This window comes from Vidua chalybeata, chromosome 8, assembly GCF_026979565.1.
Source record: "Vidua chalybeata isolate OUT-0048 chromosome 8, bVidCha1 merged haplotype, whole genome shotgun sequence".
In the NCBI taxonomy this organism is placed as follows: Eukaryota; Metazoa; Chordata; class Aves; order Passeriformes; family Viduidae; genus Vidua; species Vidua chalybeata.
The window spans coordinates 6,871,025-6,891,341 of NC_071537.1; the positions used below are offsets into that span (position 1 = coordinate 6,871,025).

The window sequence follows — 20,317 nt, forward strand, 5'->3', positions numbered from 1 at the left end:
TGCCTTGCTGGCCAACCATGGGACATCCCCAGTGCTCCCTGTGTGGCACAGCAAACACGGGATAAGCAGGGCCTGCAGCACAAATGCACTGCTTAAAGCACAGCAGTGGGCACCAGCTCACTGAGCAGAGCTACCCAGCATTACTAGCCCAGGCACAACATTTGTTCTTGCTGCAGAAGACATTTCAATTATCTTTTTCTCAGATACCACCTGCCTTGGAAGCCAGGATTCCTTTAATTGTGGTTTACATTAACAAATATGAGGTATCAGCTTGGTTTTCCTCAATTCATTTGCTAGCAAAGGATAAACTCTAGGGCTTTGCAACTTCCAGGGCATTTTCTCTTCCTTGTCGTGGCAGAGTAAGCAATGTTCTACTGAATGACTTGTTTGAAGTGAAATTATGCCTTTATAAACTACCCTTGCACTCCTCAGAGACATTCAGTGGCTGCACAACACACCCTGCTGTAGCCATACCTGACAACAAAATGACAGGGGGTGAGCACTTGGGAAAAACGTGGTCATAAAAAAAAATCACAGGTTTTGTCTGAAGTGTACATCTACAGGAAAAAGGTCCCTATTAGTGCAGGACATTTTGAAGAAGTCTTTAGCAGTGTCTTCACCATCTGCTTTGGGAGGATCTGATCTCTAGATGTTGCTGCAGGATACAGAAACTAGGAGCTTCTGCACCTAATAAATCCTAATGTTCTCCTTAAAAACCTATTGAGATCTTTGCAATGTACAGATTACACTGAATTTCCTACCAAAAGAACAAATTATAAACTGTGTTTCAAAACTCAATCCTCCACAAGTACTCCCCTTACTTGTTTTCAGTGCCTATTTTATCTTTCCATTCAATTTTCACATGAATGCATTTTGTTTAACTTAATAAAAGGAAGCTTCAATAAATGGCCCTGTTTCATCCATTGCTATGGTACCCATCAGAGAGATCAATAAATGAAGCAAATCTTAGCAGAAATAAGGAGGCCAAGGAAAAAAAAGTAGGTGAGTTTTGCAGTTTCATTCACTCAGATAATGGTAGTCTGCAGTAATGTATGCAAGCACAACAGTATCGACTTGTAATCCATTATGAACCAAGGTGTTCGCTTTGCTGCATGGTCTTGCTTTCATTTTTTAAGATTTCCCAGTGGCTTTTAGTACTTTACATCTTCATTAAGGATTTTAAAAGCAAAGATCCTTGCTTACATTTGAAATACTTTCCTGGTGCTGTGATGAAGCACAGCTAATGGATTTCTGAATGCCATTTTCATTATAATATTTTTATAAGACCCCTTTTTTCCTCTATTATTACATTTGCTTTTGTAGAATAGTTGAGACTGCTCATCATGTACTTTTGGTCCTTTAAATATTGTTCCTGTTTACCATCATGGGAGATAGTTGGTATTTTATTCATATAAGAAAAAAGCCTTATTCCAGTTCGTATTTGGCAGCTAAGTGAGTTTATGCAGAACTTACATTTATCCCTGGGATAGGTTACACTATCCTTCAGTATGAATCAGTAATACAATTAACTTTAAACAATATTCATGTAATATTGGCTAAGACTGCATTAGTCAATGCAGTCTTCATATTTGTAAGTGTCCAGGGTTCCATAATTCCTTAATTCCATAACAGTAAACTCAGCTGCATGGGATAAATGGTATTTAGGGCAGCTGAAGTACTGAGAACCTCACTGTGGTCTGCCTCTGAGCAAAGGGAGGATGGAGCACTGCAGTGTCCCTGCCCACCTAGAGACACCTGCTAAGAGGTGGCTCCTGCTCTGAGCTCTGAGTTGCCAAGACACATTTGTCTTATTTAAGGCATTTTTGGGTCATTCCCTATTCCCAGGTAGGAAGATTTCCCACTCAGACACCCCTGCTGGCCTACAGACATAAAGATGCCCTTTAGTTAATGAATCAGACCACAAACCTGACTCCAGTCCAGCAAGACTCCACCAGACCAAAAGCCTCTCCTGGGGCTGTTTTGCTTCAGCCTCTTTAGGCAGCCCTGCAGCTCAGGGGCTGAGGGCTGAGAGCCCAAACCTTCCTGAGCCACACAATGGCCAGGAGCTGTGAACAGCTCCTCCACTACTGCTGGCTGTGTTGGACTTCCTGGTGGTTCCTCCAAGGTGTCCACTAACCGCTTGAAAACCCAGTGTTAGATTCTCTCCTGACAAAATGAAGTGGGAAGGCAATCGAGCTGGTTATAACACCAGTATTTCAATGGCAGGCTCTCTGTCACTGTCCTTTACTGCACTAATCTCTCTTGATTTAATCTCATGGGAGGCAAACCTGACTTTTGCTCCTTTGATATATTTCTCCAAGTTTATGTCAATAGAGATGCACTTGTACTTTAATAATCTAAAATGAGTGTGGTTCCTGGCTGCCCAGGACACTGAGCAAACTATGAAGAATGACTGCTGTATATACCAATAATGTTGAGTTAAGATACAGAGGTTTATTACAGAGCTTTTGCAATGTTTTTTTACAAGTGTTTTTCAGTCATTTCTGCCCCAGTATGTCAACAAGCTAACTCAGAGGCTCAGGATTTGCTCCAATGGGTAGAAGTCAAGGAAAGAAAAGCATTTCTTGAGATTGATGTGTGATATATTCTGCCTTAATGCATCTTTTAGCTGACCTGTCAGAATTATTTCAGACCTATATATCCTGAAAATCTTATTTCAGTTCATCTGTGATATTTGTGCTGATAGCTCTCCTCTCTTGGACCAATGACAACAATGCTTTATAGAATTCCTGCATAGTTAAAAGCAGATGCTACCCTTATGAGGGTGATGAGTCCCACATGTTGAATGTGCCAAAGCAAGGACAAAAGGGCCAGAGTCATGAGCTCAAGGTCTGCTGACAGGCAAAAGGAAATGGAAAAAACAGCAACAGAGGCAGTCTAATGACAGCACTGGTATTGCTTCCTTTATACCAGTCTCTGCATGAGCTACTGAAGCTGACTATTTTTGGGGGGCGGGGATTAGGGTGGAGAGGTTTAGCTGGTGCAGTGTCTGCAAGAGTTTTTATATCAGTTAGGATGATGAGCACAGGGTTCAGCTAGGGTTGGTCAGGTGCCATTGTGGTGCAAACAGACTGAATACAACCCTGAGCAAGTCTAAGTATGTAATCCCACAGCTCCAAAGGGTGGGTGGTGGGCTTTATGAGCAGAGGGAAACTGGAACCTGAAGGTCTGCACACCTGACCTGTGCAATGTTTTCCTTTGGCTGAGCAGCTGAAAGGAATGAAGAGGGCAGAAATGCAGAGAAAGACAAAGTACACACCAGAAAGTTGATCTCCCATGCTAAATACTCCCCACCTCACTGTACTCTCATTCCTACTGGGATTTGACCTAGTCTTTGTTTGTTTGATATTTCCCCTGCTACTCTCTTTTTCATACATTTCTGTCCAACTTGCATTACTTGACCATTTGTACACACCTCGTACTTGCTGCAGCTCCACTGAGGCAGCTGGCTTCCTCCCACACATCAGAGAACTGGAAAGCAGTTGGTATTTTCAAGATATTTCCTCCTGAGCTCCTGACAGGAGGATGATTTTCCATTGTTTGATAAAATCCAGTTGGTTCTTAACCTGGAACTCAAGGATAAGACATATTTCAAAAGTATTGCTGAGATACTAAGAGACCAGAGACAAAGACAGTAGAGCATTAGAAACAACAGAGTTAGAAAATTTATCTTTACTGAAAGTGTGGCTGGCTTTCAGTAGTTCTGGACACACAGGAATGTGCTCTGGTGAGACTGCATAAGAGAGGAAATTGAAATTCAAACTGTTCATCTTTAGGTTGCCAACTCAGACTGGCTCAAGATTTATTTGTTGATAAAATAAATCTAACTTCTAGAAAGGGACAGAAAGGTATTAGCATCTGCCAGCACTAGTAAATTGTATGAATGACTGGTGAGTGGGACAATTTAGAGTGTTTTTTGACTGCAGTCTGTTGTTCTTCAGCAGAAAGAACGGAGACTAAATCGCCATTGGTGCTTGCCAAGGACTTTATGAGATCTGGATGGGCCTGAGACTCATTACTGACTCTGACGCTGGCACCAGGGCCAGGGCTGGAGATCTCATAGACCCACAGTGCCAGCTCTCCCCAGATGGGCAGCAATTCTCACTTCTGCAGGTTGCCTTCAATTGCAGACCCTTTCTACCAATGGCTTTGGTCAGAGGATCACCCTTACTTCCATAAAATGGAGCCGGTTCCTTCAGAGAAGTGAAATTGTTATTCATAAATGATAGGGCAGAACAGGTTGTTGAGACAAGCTTGGCAAGCTGGACTGTCTCCCACACAAAACACAATTGCCTGTGTTTTTCACTAACCACACCAGAATGCCTTCCTTACCAGATTAATAAGCACATGCTAGTTAAACAGACACCATTCTGAGGCACTGCAGGAAGCAAAAATGTAAAAGCAGTTTTTTGCCAAGCATTTGTTCCAGAGAAATCTGGTGTTCAATATAGACTGCATGGTTTTGGCTCTTCTGATGCCTCTGGAGTGGCCTGGAGGCCTGTGGATGTTTTTGGTGGAAGGGAGGGTTTCTTCAAATGCTGCTGTGGCCGTAGGTCAGTTCATTTAGGGCGAGGATCCAAAGCCAGGGTGGAAGTGCATTGATGTGACATTTTTGCTACAAAGCCATTCTATACCTATTTCAACAGCTGGTCTGGAAACATCTTGGAGCTGGTGGTGTTGCACAAAGTGTAGGGATGAATCTCTTGTCTCGCATGAGCAGTGCCATAGGCATGGGAGACTTGATTTCAATAACAGCAGAGAGTGAAATGGCTCTGTATCTTCCCCTCTCCGGAGGGGATGCAGCTGCTTGGACTTGCAGCTGTAATCCTGTCCTGAGACAGGAATGTGTGTTACAGCAGCCTGGCCTAATAGAGGGGTTAGTGGCCCCTTCACAGCATTCCCTTTTCCCTTCCTTCATCCTGCACCTGCAGCTGTAAATTCCTGCTCCAGTGAAGAATTGTCAAGATTAGAACCTTTGTTTAGGGCACACATGCCCAAATCTTTTCCTTGGAAAGTGGAACACCTGACAGGTCATCTTCAAAAGGGTAGTTGTTTGGGGTTTGTCTTATAACATCACCTAGAGGTATTTCCTAATTTAATAGCATATTAAAACCTAGGGAGGGGAAGGACAGGAGGCAGGTAGGGATAGTCTTCAGCTTCCCCTCAACACGAGTGATCATTTAGGATGGATTTTCCAGAGCCCCTTTATGGGTTGCTCTGACTCAGGCAGGGCAGAGGCTGTGCTCTCCAGTATGCCCCTGCCCCATCTCTCCCAGGGCTCTGCCTTGACCAAACCAAACTGTGTGGCCAAGAAGTCTCCTGGCCACCACAGGGATCCCTGGCTGGGTTTTTAGAGCTGCCACAAGGTGGTGAGGTGCTACAGCTTGCCCAACCAAGCAGCAATAATTTGTTTCGGTTTAGGTTTGATTTTTTTTTTCCTTAAGGAATGAAAAATTAATGGCAGTGTAACCACTGAAACAAACCCAAAATTTGGTTTTACTCAGAAACTTGCCACTGAATGCTTTAGTCCACATCATTAAATGTTGGCAATTCTATAAACAAAATTAAACCTTATAAAGACATGTATGTGACACAGCTTTACTGTTAGTCTAAAAACTTTTACAGTAGGTACAGAAGTGTTTTGATTCTCATGTATCTGTGTATAAAGAAAAGGTCTGAATCTTGGTTGGGAGTGTCCAAAAATCAGTTAATTACAGGTTTTGAGTTTTTAAAAATTGTTCTATGGTTCTCTAATTGAGGACAGCCTTCTCTAAAGACAAGTTCACATATACCACCCACCAGCCCAATCTTTTCCAGTGCCCGAGGCCTTTGGCATTATGTATGAGATCATTCACTGAATGGTTTGAAAACTGGTTTTTGTCAATTTTCAGTGGCACTTAGCTTCAGCACACCCCATTGGTATCAACACCTTGGGATCAGGTCTTAAATGAAAATAACTAGGGAAAGTAACACCATCTCTTCAGTTTCCTTATTTGAAGAGTAAAAATGTTAAGATCAAAGCCAAGCTATTCTGTGTGAACGCCTCTGCAGTATTTTGGCTCAGGAATGTAAAAACAGGATTATTATTTTATTTTTTAAAATTATTTTGGCTGGATTTCTGCACATCTCCTATAAGTGGCTTTTACTGCAGAACAGTCTGATCTCTTCTGTGGCACCTCTTCTCTAAAGCTTCATCAAGTGCTGCTAATCAAGCCTGGATGGATTCAGAACTTTGCCTGTGGAGGTGTGGGAGTGGCAGGAGAGGTGTCCTCAGGGAATTCAGGACCTCCAGCCATCCTGGTGGGCTGTGTGACACCCAGCACACAGTGACACACACACACAGCGTGGTGGTTGGACATGGGCTCCTCAGGCTGTGCTGAAACGTGGGTCAGAAATACTGCTTGGGTCACATTTTGCATATGCATTTTCTCTAAGATAGCCTGATAAGATTTTCATCTTATCAGGAGATGCTTGGTATAGCCAATGCAAATTACATACTCCTCTTCCTGCAGAAACAGAAGGAGAAAATAACAGAATGTGGGATTGGGTGTTTACTTTGGCTTCTAGTGCAAAGTGTAAGTGGCTACCATAGCAATGTGAAGAAGATTTTAATATTTCTTGTAGTTCAGCAGATAATCAACAACGGCAAACATTGCTGCTTCACATGTAAGGCGGCGTGGGGAGCGGCTGAAAGCAGGAGTTGGGGACATCAGTGGAACAGCCTGATGCAAACATCCAGTGAGATGCTCCAAATCACTGAGCCTTACTTAGGTAAGAGCTTCTCAGTCCCTGCAGAGCAGGGATGTGGCTCAGAGGCCAGAGCTGCAAGTCTGAATGAGGGAGTGAAATCGAAAATATCCAGCACAAATCAGATCACGAGCCTCTCATTCAGGGCTCTCTGCTGAATGCGAGTGGCAGGGAACAAAACAAGATGGCTCTGCTGAAGGCTGCAGTGGCACTGCCACATTATTCACATGAGCTGCTTGCAGAATTTCTTGTCTCCTTTCCACCTTTTATCCTTGAGAACAGTGTTTTTAATGAATCTTTTCTTTCATAAATGTTCATCATTATCTAAATTGCTTTTTGGCTTTCAGTTATCACTGCCTCTTCTCGTAGGTGGTGTTCATAGGAACTTCTTCCAGGGAGAGAAAAATTATGAGTAACCCTTTGTTTGCCTTTCCATATTTTCTTGATTTTAATAAGACATGAAAGGCAAAAATCTGAGACATCTGTTGTTTCTTTCAGCCATTTCCACAGAGACATTAGATAGCATTTCAAGTACTCAACTGACAAAACAACTCACCTTGTGAGAACACTCTGACTTATTAGATTGTTTTATTGCACTAGTTTTGTACAATGTGGGAAATAGCTTTCTTCTCTGAGACTACCTCCATTTTTTTTGCATACAAACAGTATTTTCACATAGCTTTTGAGTATTTTATTATACTTATTCTATATTTATTGTATATTTATTATATATGAGTAATGATATGCTTGATATTTGGAATGTGAAGCAAGTCAGTTAAAAGTAATGCAATTAAGCCAGCACATAACTGTCTGATCAGATCCAGAGATGTGGCTATTGCCCGATTTGTCATCTATTTTAATTAAAAAACCTTAACATAGAAAAATAATACAAATCAAAAGCACTGTCAGAGTGAGAATATCATATATACTACTTCTGGCGATAGAAGTAGTATATCCTCTCATCCAAGGAATTTGTTTTGTTAAAATGGGGCAAACTGGGAATAATTTTAAACTCAGAATGGGAACCAACATGACAAGCAGGATTTTTCCCCTCAATGTCACTCTCAGGAGGTATTGTATGACCTGCTTTGATACAGAAGACACACTGGAGTGTCCTGTTGACCAAAAGGCTCTGTGGGCACACTGTATTCCATTTTCACTGTCTGTGATTCTTGGTTTCAAACTCTGGTGGGAACTTGCAGCTTTTTGAAAGGCCATTCCATGCTGAGAAGCCACAGGGCAAACCCCAGCTCCAGCTGACCCAGGGCTCAACCTCACACAAATTAATTGTCCTGCATGGGCTCCAAGAGCAAGGAGCACTTTTAAATTTTAACATTTTGGGTCAAGTTTAGTACCAGTAAAACTCCACTGAGAGCAGTTTTTTAATCCTTCTTGAGCAGCCCTTTATAAGCTTCTCAGACTTTCTAGTTCAAGGTTCATTACAGAATTTCTTCATTTCTGTTTATAGCACGGCCAGGAGCAGTGCTTGTGGGAGCTGTAGGAGCCGGCCTGTGGCACTGCAAATCAGCAAAATCAAGTGTTGCAAAGGATGTATTTGTCTGCTACCTGATGATGTACAGCTGGGCAAGTGGCAGAAAGTTTGTGGGGTGTTTTTATGGAAATAAATTTGCTTAATCCTTGGCTCCTTTACTTCTGCGTTGTTGAAGGACTTCCAGAAATGCTGGTTAAGCTGGTGAGAATCCTTATGGCAACTTTGAGGTTTGTCCCTAAATTGTTACAAAGAACCCAATTTTCTGCTGACATGAACTGATAGAGTTCCACAGCACACAATAACGCCATGGTGATTTTTATCAGCAAAATACCTGGCATAATTATCTTAGTGTAATAAGTGTGGTCAAGTGGTGTAATGTAATCCAACACCAGCTAAAGAATGCATGTGACAGCTTTGTTTTGCAAGAAGGGAGTAGAAAGGCTTGCTGGAAGGAGAGCCCAAATGCCTTTTAATTCAGGGAACTAGCATCTGACCCTAATTATGTAGAAAAATGGAGGTAGTGCAAGCACCAGAAAAGGGACAAGTCTGCAACAGGAACAAAAGCATCAACTGCTGTTGAGCTGTATGCAAAGTTCAACTGAGAGGGAGAGAGAGACAGACAAAGTGGCTCCAGTTGCACATAAATACTAGATGGAAAGTGTGTTGAGGAAGCAGGGCAATGGGTTATTTTTCATAAGCTGCAAAATTGCTTAATAAAAGTGAAATGATTTGCCCTTTCTGTAGAAATTAATTATGATGGCAACTTTGCAGATCAGCATAATAAAGATGTATGCAAAATAACAGTGGCATTGAATTCAAAATCTATGCATAATGAATGGTCTTTTAAGATGCTTATGATCAGTACCAAAAGACCTTGACTGTTGTATAGTAATGTATTTAAGTTCCTAACTAGCTGATTTTATTATTTAGTTTGACATGATGTTAGTTGTTTATCGAAGAACAATGTATGAAATAGCACTGCAAGCTCCAGGAATAACTTACTAAGGATAAGTATACTTACTAATAACTTACTAAGGAATAAGTTTTTGTGTTCAGTGACACTTCATCAGATTGCAGTGTGCTGTTTCCCTAAGATTTCTCCCATCATAAACATCTGTCCACACCAAAATCAGATTAAGTCCATGTTTCACCATGAAATTATCAGCACAGACATATTTGATCCTGTATGGTTAAGGTGGTTTTTTTTTCTTTTTTTTTAATAGATCATACCTTCCTCCTAGGAAAGAAAAAATTACTTCTTTGCTGTTGTCATTTACCATCACATAACACCTAGTGGTTTAAAGATTCCTATACAACCTCTCTTCTTCTTTGCTCTGGCAGCCCAATTATCCAAATTGCTGCAGAACAAAGCAAAGAACCCCAGAGGAGCTCATAAAAGCCACTGCAACAACAGCCTCCCCAGTGATACTGGTGCAACAGGGTCCCCCGCTTCGGGAAAGGGGTCTGAAAAGTGACTCAATTTCTAATTTCTCCAAAAGCATGGTATTTGTCTCTGACAGGCTGGAAACGTGGGAGATCTCACTAGTGAGCTATTTGTTATCTCTAAGTATGTGTCCATGCAGGTGTTGGCAGATGTTCACACCTCAGTGGGTGAAATCCACCACCTGTCTGTGCTTGAAGATAGAGGATGCACCCATTTCAACCAAATTATATGAGGTGAGCATCCATAAAGTACAATGAACTGCTAGGAAGGGTGAGTAGATTTAATTTGCCTAGTTATAGTTTACAGTTGCAAATTTAATTTCCAGGGTTGTCAATTATGGTACAATTAGAGCATTTTAAAATGCCATGATAAATACTTAATCTTCCTCTGATTTATCTCCCAATCAATTTGTGCCTTTTTGCTGTGCAGAGACAGACATGTTTGCCATCCTAGATGGAGATGACTAGCAAAGATCGTGCTAGTGTCTCTAATCAAATGGTTAAAGTTTTTCAAATGAATCTGTATTATCTGAGGGTTTTTTATCTTTAATCATACTTATACTCCAGTTTGAATGTGTGCTGATTAGTTAGTTTCTGTCCTAGGGAGACAAGAAGTGCTTATATTTACCCTGATATATTATGCCGGTCATTATTCAGCACTGATTGGTTTGATGGAAAAATGTATATTTCCTCAGCAAGACAAGCTGCTTAGTCTTATTCATCCTGTTAATTAGATGCTCAAATAGTTACTGCAATTTCTTTTTTTTTTTTCAGTTTATTGATAGTTGTTGATCTGTGCAGTGATTATGTAGTTTATTTTATCTTGTCCCCCCACTCCTAATAAAATCTGTCTGTTCTGAAAGTAGTAAACATATGGCTGTGGTCGAGCCCTGAGGGTATGCTCAGCCTGCAGTCACGGCTCTTTCCACCAGGTAGCTCTCCTCAGCAGGAGGGTGATGAACCCTCAGGAGTCAGTTCAGGCTTTGCAGGGACTGATGGACTGCACTGCTTCCGAAGGGAATGCCTTTCTCTCCCAGCCAGAGGGGTCCACTGCTCCCTTCCTTGCTCTTTGTTGTTGGAGATGTTGGGGCTTCATTTATGAGGGAGAGGTAAAGCTGCTTTGGTATCCATTAGAGGGTCTGAGTAAATTTTATCCCAAAATGAGGAATGGGAATATGCATATTTCAGATAGATATACAGATAGATAGACAGATAGACAGACAGATAGACAGATAGATAGATAGATAGATAGATAGATAGATAGATAATATATAGATAGATAGATAGATAGATAGATAGATGATAGATAAATAACAACCACATCAAATTCCTGACTGTTGTACCTATTTGATAGGGTACCAAAATCTTTACTTCTGTATGCCCAGTTTTGAGTGTTGTTATGCTAAATAGCTAATACATGAGAAAAAAAAAATTCTAAGGATTTATAGATAAAGTTCACATTTTATTGTCTCTAGGTGGTCCCAGGACAAAATTGTTCATACACATAATAATTGTTTCAAATTTTATTATTCAAAATTTCAAAGTTCAAAATTCAAAAACTCTATTATGTTATGAATTCCTAGGTCTTCACTCTAGACCCCATGAATTTAGGAGTATGTAACTAATCAACTGCAACCTACTCCAGTTTGTCATTATGCAATATTTTCAACTTGCCAAAGTCCATCATTTGACTACTCATCAAAGTCCCATCCAAGAGGTGAACCATGAAAAAAGTTGAAAAAATTATATGCAAGCAGGTACAACAGCCTGAGTTGCACACACCTGTTGGGAACTGATCATTTGCATCAGGTTCAAGTATTAGTCAGAATAACAGGAGGGGTCCAACATCTCATTAAGATCTATCCCTAAGTAAGACAAAGTTACAACTTCCAATATTTTTTATTTTCTTTCTTTTTTTTCCCTGTAATTGTCCTACTTTATATGATTGATGGCTGCTATGTAATTTAGAATACCAGACAGATTCTCATCCATTGCTGCCATGAGTTGGATGAATCCATCTGAATTTTGGTTTCCCAAAGAACATGATTATTAGTAATAGAGTTAACTTTTCAGCTATCTCCTAACTTAGAAAAATATTAGCAACAATTGATTTATATTACATTATATTATATTATATTATATTATATTATATTATATTATATTATATTATATTATATTATATTATATTATAATTACTACTACTACTACTACTAATGCTACTGCTACTATAGTAATAATAGATAATACTATTGCAGTGACACCCATCCTATTCTTGCAACCAGCATGGTCTGAAACAAGGAAATCCTTATTTTAAATGCTGACTTTTCAAGGCATTGTAACTGGATGTAAACATAAGTGAATAAAAACAAAAAGAAAAATTATGAAGCCCTAATATAGAAATTATGGAAGTGAATCCTTTTGATGTGGACACATTACTTTAACTTGAGTAAATAAATAAAATAATGGAAGAATGAACTTGCAGCCTTTGCAGATGTCAAAGGGATTTTATGCCCTGTTCTGGCTGCATACAACAGACAGAACATTGTTGGAGGATGAAAATGTCTGGTGCCTTGGCACCGTGCAGGGATAAGCAACCCTACAATGACTCTTTTGCAAATCCTGCTATTACACTGCATAAAGGAAATTGGTTTGGAAATGAAAGGGAATGATATCAGCAGAGGGAAGAGGGACTTGGAAGGAGACCTGTGGCTGAAGGGAAGCCAACAAGGCAGCCCAAGAAAGGACACTAAAAACTAAAACACTGGCAAAACAGCTCTGACTTAAAGTGGGGGCTATTCAAGACCAAGGTCATCCCAGAACTCCAAGGACCTAAATAGGACCTCTGTGTTCCTTCAAATGGAGGCATTTATTGATGTGTGGCTTTATTTGTAGCTTTTACGTTCAGCTTCTGGTTACAGACACAGATTCTGGTTGACTCTTTTCCACTAGGCTTAAAAGCCCTCAAATATTGAAATTGTCATAACCAAATAATTTGTTTCCATTTTGCTCAATTAAAAAGATCAAGGGTTTGAGGTCTCTCGTTGCAAAGCACTCTCCTCAAACCTTAGGTAATTTTTTTTCTCTTGTGCTTTCTCTTTAAATTTTTTGTACCTAATTAATTAATTAATTGTATAAAATTTTCTTTTTTTGAAGACCTTGATACCACAAATTAATTTTGGTCCTGTCAGTGTGTTACAGAAGAAACTTTTTAGCCTGCTGTCCGCATACCCCCATTCTTTTGCAGCAGTAACTTTCTAACAGCACTTACATAATTGCTTGCACTTTGCCTCCCACTTCCACTACAGAGCCTTCGTTTTCCAGGGTCATTTCCCATTCTTTGCAAATGACTAGGAGCACAAATTCATAACTTTGCATTTAGTACAGTTAAAGGTGTTTTGTGCTGACTAATTCAAAATAAGCTGACTTATTTTTTTATGAACTTGCCTCCTTTGCCTTACATGAGGCATACCATGCTTCTGAGACATCAGCACAGCTCACATGGTTCTTATGGCTTCTCTCCAGGATGTTACACGTGTCATTAACTACCTGTGGGACAGAAAGCACTGCAAATCATCCATACAGAGTCTCTTCATGTTTTAAAGGTTTGCTAGATAAAAATGGGAAAACTAGAGGATACTGTAAGGGAGGAATAAGGCAGGAGGACTGAGCAACTATTTGTAGTAGGGTCTTTTTCCTTTCACTCTGATATTTCTAACTAATGTTGCCACATCTGTGTGTTCTGACCTGCCTGCCACAGGGGTTGATGAGTGTTTGCCAAAGAGGGAGGGAGGGAGGCATATGAACTGTACCTTTGCCCATGCCAGTCTGGAGATAGCTGCTGCTCAGCTGACTGCTGCTGGAGCTCAGCAAAATGTATAAACAGAAACAAACTCTGCATTGCACTTACTGTCAGCCTTGGGGTAAGCTGGGTAAGGTAACAATTTCAATACAGAGATTATCACTGGATCTCCTCCTTTTTCAGAAATGGATCATCAGAATCCAGAGAAATGTGTTCTTCTGAGGTGAACACAGCAGGTCTCTGTCAAAGCCCTCTGCCCTAATGTTGTACCAAAGTTTCCTTCAAGTGCTGGGCATGGCATGCAGCTGTTTTCCCTTGGATCCTCACAAACAAAAAGCTTCCGGGGGTTTTTTAAAACCTTTTAGCTTTCTTCATACCAAGGCACTCAAAAGCCATTTTATGTCCCACCACTCTCTGGGCAAGGGCTCCTCAGTGGAAAGCTGTGCTATGCGAGCTGTGCAAAAGGGCACATTAAAAATGCAGCAACACATCAGCAGCTGTGTGGGAGTGGAGCAGGAGGGCTTAATCCCAGCTCATGGGGGGCTGACGATGTGGGAGACCCTGCCTGGGGTCTGCAGCGGGACCTGGACAGGCTGGATCGATGGGCCAAGAGCAACAGCATGAGGTTCAGCAAGGCCGAGGGCAGCGTGCTGCACTTTGGCCACACCAAGCCCTGCTGGGGTTCATGCTGCGGGAGAGCAGCTGGCAAGCGGCCCAGTGGAAATGGACCTGGGGGTGCTGGTCTACAGCCAAGAACGCATCCCGGGCTATGTCAGGAATAGCACGGCAGCAGGCCCAGGGAAGTGATGCTTCCCCTGTGCTCGGCACTGGTGAGGCCACACCGTAAGTGCTGTGTCTAGTTCTGAGCCCCTCAATTCAGGAAGGACACTGAGGTGATGGAGCGAGTCCAGGGAAAGGCAATGAAGCTAGTGGAGGGTCAGGAGTACATGTCCTATGAGGAGAAGTTGAGGGAGCGGGGGTATTCAGCCTGGAGGATGCTCTGGGGAGAGCTTCTCACTGTACAATTCCCTGAAAAGAGGTTGGAGACTGATAGGGGTCAGGTTCTGCTCCCAGGAAACCAGCGACAGGACAAGGGGGCACAGTCTTACGGCAGGGGAGGCTTAGGTTGGACAGAATTCTTCACAGAAAGGGTCATTACACATTCGAATGGGCTGCCCAGGGACGTGGTGGAGTCACCATCCCTGGAGGTGTTCAAAGAAAGTCCGAACGTGGCGCTTGGTGCCATGGTGTGGTTGACATGGATGCGTTCGGTCACAGGCTGGGCTCGATGACCTCAGAAGCCGATTCCAGCCCAACTGATCTGCGACTCCCTTCGCAGCCGGGAGCCCCGCTCCGAGCGCGTCCCGCCCGGCGCAGCTGCCAGGGGCCGGGGCCGCCGCGCCCGCACCCGCACATGCTCACTGGGGCGCCGCGGGAGTCTGGGCATGTGCAGAGCGGAGCGGGCCGGGCCGCTCGCCGCGCCCGCCGCGCCCCGGGGCTGCGGCCGCCGCCGCCCGCCCGCTGCCAGGTGAAGCCGCGCTCGCCGGGGCGGAGCGCAGCGGGGCAGCCGCCGGCCCGTGGCGGCGGCGGCGGCGGGGCAGGATGAACAGCTCCGACGAGGAGAAGCAGCTGGAGCTCCTGGCCAGCCTGAAGGACCAAGGTAGGGGCGGGCGGCGCCGCCTCCGGCGCTGGAGAAAGCGGCTCCCCCCGCTCCGCCGCGGGCCCGGCTCGGCCGGCGGGAGCGCGGCCGCCGCGGGGCGAGGGCTCCGCGCCCGCGGGGGGGACGGGGCGCGGCGGGGCGGGCGCGGCCTGGGCGTCCCCCGGCCCCGCTCCCAGGGCCCTTGCTCTGCCCATGCAGAGGGAAATAATAAAAACCTTAATGAAATAATGCAGGGCAGTGGAACGTGTTGGCTCTTCCCCATGTGAGCGCCCGCCGCGGCTGCCTCGCCTCCCCGCAGGTGCCCGCTGTGGCTGACGATGGGTTGGACTCGATGACCTCAGAGGGCTTTTCCAGCCCAGCTGATGGAGCGGCTCTGCGAGCGCGGCCGTCGCGGGGGCCGATGGCGGTGGCGGGCGGCGGCGGTGCCGCACATGGGCCGTGGGTGCCTCGGCCCGGCGCTGCCCGCTCGGTGCTGCCCTGGCGGGGAGCTCAGAGCCCGCAGCACCGGACAGCTCCAGGGGTGACAGTCTGTCCGCCTCGCTGTCCGTCCGAGGAGCTTAGCCTGACGTGGAGCTGAGCCAGGCCGTGCCTAACCTGTCAGGGTGTCCCATCTCCCGCTCCGTGCTGCAGGGTCCCATCCTGACCCGACCCATCGAGCTCCTGCCGTCCCAGTCCCCATGAGCGAGCAAACTTCCCGCTGATAGCTCAGGGCTGTCCTGATACGCTATCGGTTTCTGTAGCACTTTAGTCGTTCCATGCTGGGCTGGTTTGGTGCGTGTGTGAGTCACTTTCGGTGCTTTAGTAGGAAAGGCCAGAATTTCAGCATGTTCAGTTTCGTGAGTGCATAGTCTGAGAAACCAGAACGCTGTAATATTTAATCCTCTGCAAGAAGACACATGGAACAGAGCTGGGGTGCTCATAAGCCATTTTTAACTCCCCTGTGGTCAGTCTGTCCCTGAGCCAGGTTGATCCAGCAAAGCTGCAGCCTTAATTAGTCAGGTGGGCACATTCAAACGTTTGAAGATCTGTTTGAATTGTGAACATCTTCCAGTGCACCAAGCAGTCGGTGTTGCCTCCTGTGCCACAGCCGCATGTGCGTGAGGTGTGAAGGAACCACGCTGGAATTCACGTCTCTTAATTCCCACAACTGAGCTCTCCTGGTCTCCCGGGAGCCAGGGAGGGGCAATTTGGAGAGGAACTATTGGGCAAAGTTGTGTAAAAGAGTGAAATTACAGGGGTGTGATCAGTGCCCATTTTTCTGTCATTCATTCTGACCATAAATGTGCTCCATCACTTTTGCTGTATAGCAGAAGCTTTTCCTAACCAAGTTTCATTTGAGTATTAATGGACTATTTATGACCTGCTTTGTCACTTTTTGGGTTTTTCCTGTATGCTCAGCTTTGGAAGTTCACGATTACCATCAGCTCAAGATAGATTCTGCTTTGGAAGGATGCATTAGATGTAGAACAATAATCTTTCAGCTGAGTGTTTGGTAATCGAGACCAAAAAATAAGGCTCAAAATCTTATTCTCATGCTGACTGACTGCTTCCCTCTAGTATGGTTGCCTCCAAGAGAGCATTTGTTAAAATAACAATGATCAGTTGCAAAAAAGACAAGCTTGTGGTATTCTTTAGAGAAAACTGAGCCTGTTGAAATTGTTTAGAGCAGGGCTTCAGTTCTGCTCTCCGAAAGTCTTCTCCTCCAGTGTGCTGGGTATCCTTTAATGTCTCAGGAAATTTTACAGGACTAGAGGAATTAGTTCAAGGGAAAGTTACTGTAACTTGAGGACTGGCTGTCCCAGATCCACCTGAGCTGTTGAAATAGAAGCTGTACTTGGCAGACCCAGTCCTGTAAGGCTCTGTTCTTGGTGGATGCTCATCCTTAAACACAGGAGTTTTAGTGGGGTGTTGTTAGGCTAACATGTGATGATGTAGCTGGTGAGAAAGTTGTTTTATGTACGCAAAAAGTTACAAAGTGGAAAAAAAATTAAAATACTCTTCTGTTTTACATCTAAAACTATGCAAAAAATATGGTAGCACACATAGTTAAAGCAGTAGTTGTGTTGACTGATGAGTCTGGTTCCTAGAGTGAAAAACTCAAGCAGTGAAAAGATAATGAGATAAATGAAATTATTCTAATTGTAAAATAAAAGATATTGTTACTGTAGATAAGTAAATTTGCTAACTCTTTATATACTGTAATTTGGAATAGATAGTGTCCCCTCCGTTCTTATTGGTAGCAAAACAAGACTATTTTAGATACTACCAACTTCCCTCAAGTAATTTTAGGATGGTCTGTTGAACAGAGTCTCTTAATTTTCTTGTTTATTGCTTCCAAATGCAGATAACAGTATTATCTTGGAAATAAATGCAGTTGGTGGAAGGATCTGCTGGATCTGAATATTTGGGGTAATGGGAACACAGCCTTGTCCTATCTTTATTTTGTTCAGAGCGGTGTACGGCTTCAGGTTTTTGTAACATTCTGATGTGTAGTCAGATTTCTGAAAAATTCAAATGGGTTTGGAAAGGTTTCAGAAAAGACTCATTCAGTAGCCGTTGGCTTGGTTTCTTTTTCAGGATATGTTTTTCTAGTCTTGAGAGGCTTGCCTGGCTCCAGGTAAATGCAGTGTCTGAGAAGTGGTGCCGTAGGTGGGGGGGAAGGCGGGCAGCAGCGTCTGTGGCTGACTGCTCTCACGTTCCAACTGCTGCTTTAACTTCTCCTCACCAAGGTCCGGAGATTGAACCTGAGGCAGGTGTTTTGTAGCTGCCCACTCAACTCTCAGTGGCAGCTCTAAAGCTCTCTGGGGCTTGGGCAAATTTGCTTGGCTGTTTGGCAAAGCTCTGAGCAGCAAAAAGGACACTGAAGCCATCTGTGTGCAAGATACTCTTATCTTTCACCCATGCTGAATTTTCCAAGTCCTGTGTGTTAGACTCAGATACCTGATACTGATCATTCTTCAGCTTGCTCCATTACTAAGTTTAAGGTGAGCATCATGAAGAAACAAGATCTCTGTATTGATGATATTTTGGACTTAAAAGTGTTGTTTGAGTTTTAATCCTCAAATAGTTTTCTGAAATGACATGGTTTAATAAAGCTGTCTCTCTATAAATATTACTATTGCCTCACTGTATTTTAAGTGATGTTTCCAGTGATGCATGCTTCTATTCAATTGGCCCTTATATTCCTATGGGTAAGACTTAAAACAAACAAACAAACAAAAAAAAAGCAGATTGGCAAAACTTTGTGTTATTAGTGGTTGGTTGTAGAACCTGAGGAATGGTAGCAAACTTGACTAACAGCTGAATCATAACAGTAGTTGATTACCTGACTGGAAGATTGCCTTGTTTGTCTTTGGTTTTATTGGCACTGCTGGTACCTTGCCCTTAAAGACAGTCATCTTCTGCAATAGTCTCTTTTTTGTTCCGCTGAAAACAGGAGTCAGTGATCAAAGTGTCTGGAGTTATAAACTAGGTAAAATTACTCTTCAGCACAGCCGCTGTCATAGCCACATTTCTGGTCACTCTTAAATTACAGTGGTTAACAACTGCTGCTAATCACGCATATACTAAAGGCATTTATATTGCCTGGATTTTTTTCTTCATTTTCAAAAGGTCTAACTTTGCTCTGTGTTTGTTGGCTGGATTTGATGAAGTGTGATGATTTCCAGTCTCTAGTCCCAAGCACTATGGCTCTGTATACTTTTTTTTTTTTTTAATTATGATCTACTTGATGTCTTAAAACTTTTTCTTATAATGTCAGCACCTTTGAATAAGGGAACATCTTATATGTATCTTCTTAGGAACAGACTGGTCTGCTAATCTGACAGCAATATCTCAGAGCAGTACCTTTTAAATGTATGCTATTGACTAGCTCCTAATGTGGTCGGACAAATTCATTCTACTTTGTGGCAGATGGGTAATTTTTATGGCCAGAGGAATTTCTTAGGACACCTTCTTGGCTGCTGTCTTCCCTTCTATAGTTACCTGCTCTATAATTTATTTGTTCCCCATGTACCTGTGTGTAGATCTTAATACACAGCAGCCATCATTCCCCAGCAGAACCCATCCTGCTTGAATGTATTAGAGTTCAGATGTTTTTCCCACTTCAGTTTCTTCTGTTGTACCCTATATTTTTTCAGAAACTTGTGAAGGCAAATCTTTTGGTGTGAACTTAGTGGTTGGTCTTTATCAGGCAGTGGTGTGTTTAGTTTTCCTGCCCTGTTTTTTCAAGGAAGCTGTAAGACTGCAAGATGCAAATTCGGGGTTTAATTAAATTGACTTGTACACACTTTCACAGGTTTGAGTAAAATCAAGGCATATGGGAGCACAGATGCAGGAACTGACTTACAGTATTTGTACCTAACACTTATCTTTGTGTACTTATCCAGGTGATTTTTTTTTTTTTTTTTAAAGAACTGTAAGGTAATTGAGCTGTGCTGGTTTCAGCAAATGCAACTGATACCTGACCAAAAGCTTGGTTTGCCCATGTAAGCTTTAGGCCTGATAATAGGTTTGTGTACTGTGAGTCAAGATTTGGAGTCATTGTAAGGTGCTGAGTGTAATGCTGTCCTATAGATTCCCCTTAACAGAAGGAGGGGCTAAAAATGCCACCCAGGCATTATTTGAAAGTAGTTTGCACCTGGCTGGTGCTGCTGGTGCCTTACTGTTGAAATACTGATAAGTTGGATTTAGCAGAAGGGATCTTTGAGCCTAGAATGGTGAACAAGGGAAAAAATTATCCCTTTTGGCTTTTTTTTTTTTGTCCTTTTGACAGCACTTCACAGTCTTGTGCATGCTGTACATGTAGGAGGCCACTGTTGTTCAAGAGTTTTCACAGCATTCTTGGCCTGATTCTTCCTATTTCGTGTACACCGGGAGGAACAATGTGGTGGCAGCAATTCCATTAAAGCTTCTGGTGCTGACAGGGGTAATTCTGTCTCTAATGATACATCCAAAAAGCCAGGTGTTAGTTTACTTCTACCAACAAAATATGACTTAATTGGGCTAGCTTGTTTCATCTGGAGCAGAGGACTTCTTGCACTGTCAGCTCTTTCTCCTGCCTGTACCAGTAAAGACATGCCTGGTCCATGGTATGGAAGCAAAAACAGTGGAGTGACACTTGCTTCCTTGGGCAGCTCTACTTATTTTTTGACTA

General features: G+C 43.1%; 1 protein-coding gene across 2 annotated transcripts in view; it reads left to right on the top strand.

The window, feature by feature from the left end:
- Positions 1–15,030: 15,030 nt before the first annotated feature.
- Positions 15,031–20,317, top strand: part of SHTN1 (shootin 1) — a 55,026-nt gene continuing 49,739 nt past the window's right edge. For both annotated transcript variants that reach the window (XM_053949366.1, XM_053949367.1), the window contains exon 1: positions 15,031–15,162. In XM_053949366.1, coding sequence (XP_053805341.1) covers positions 15,105–15,162 — 58 coding nt within the window. In that variant the 5' untranslated portion in view covers positions 15,031–15,104. The remainder of the gene's footprint in view (positions 15,163–20,317) is intronic.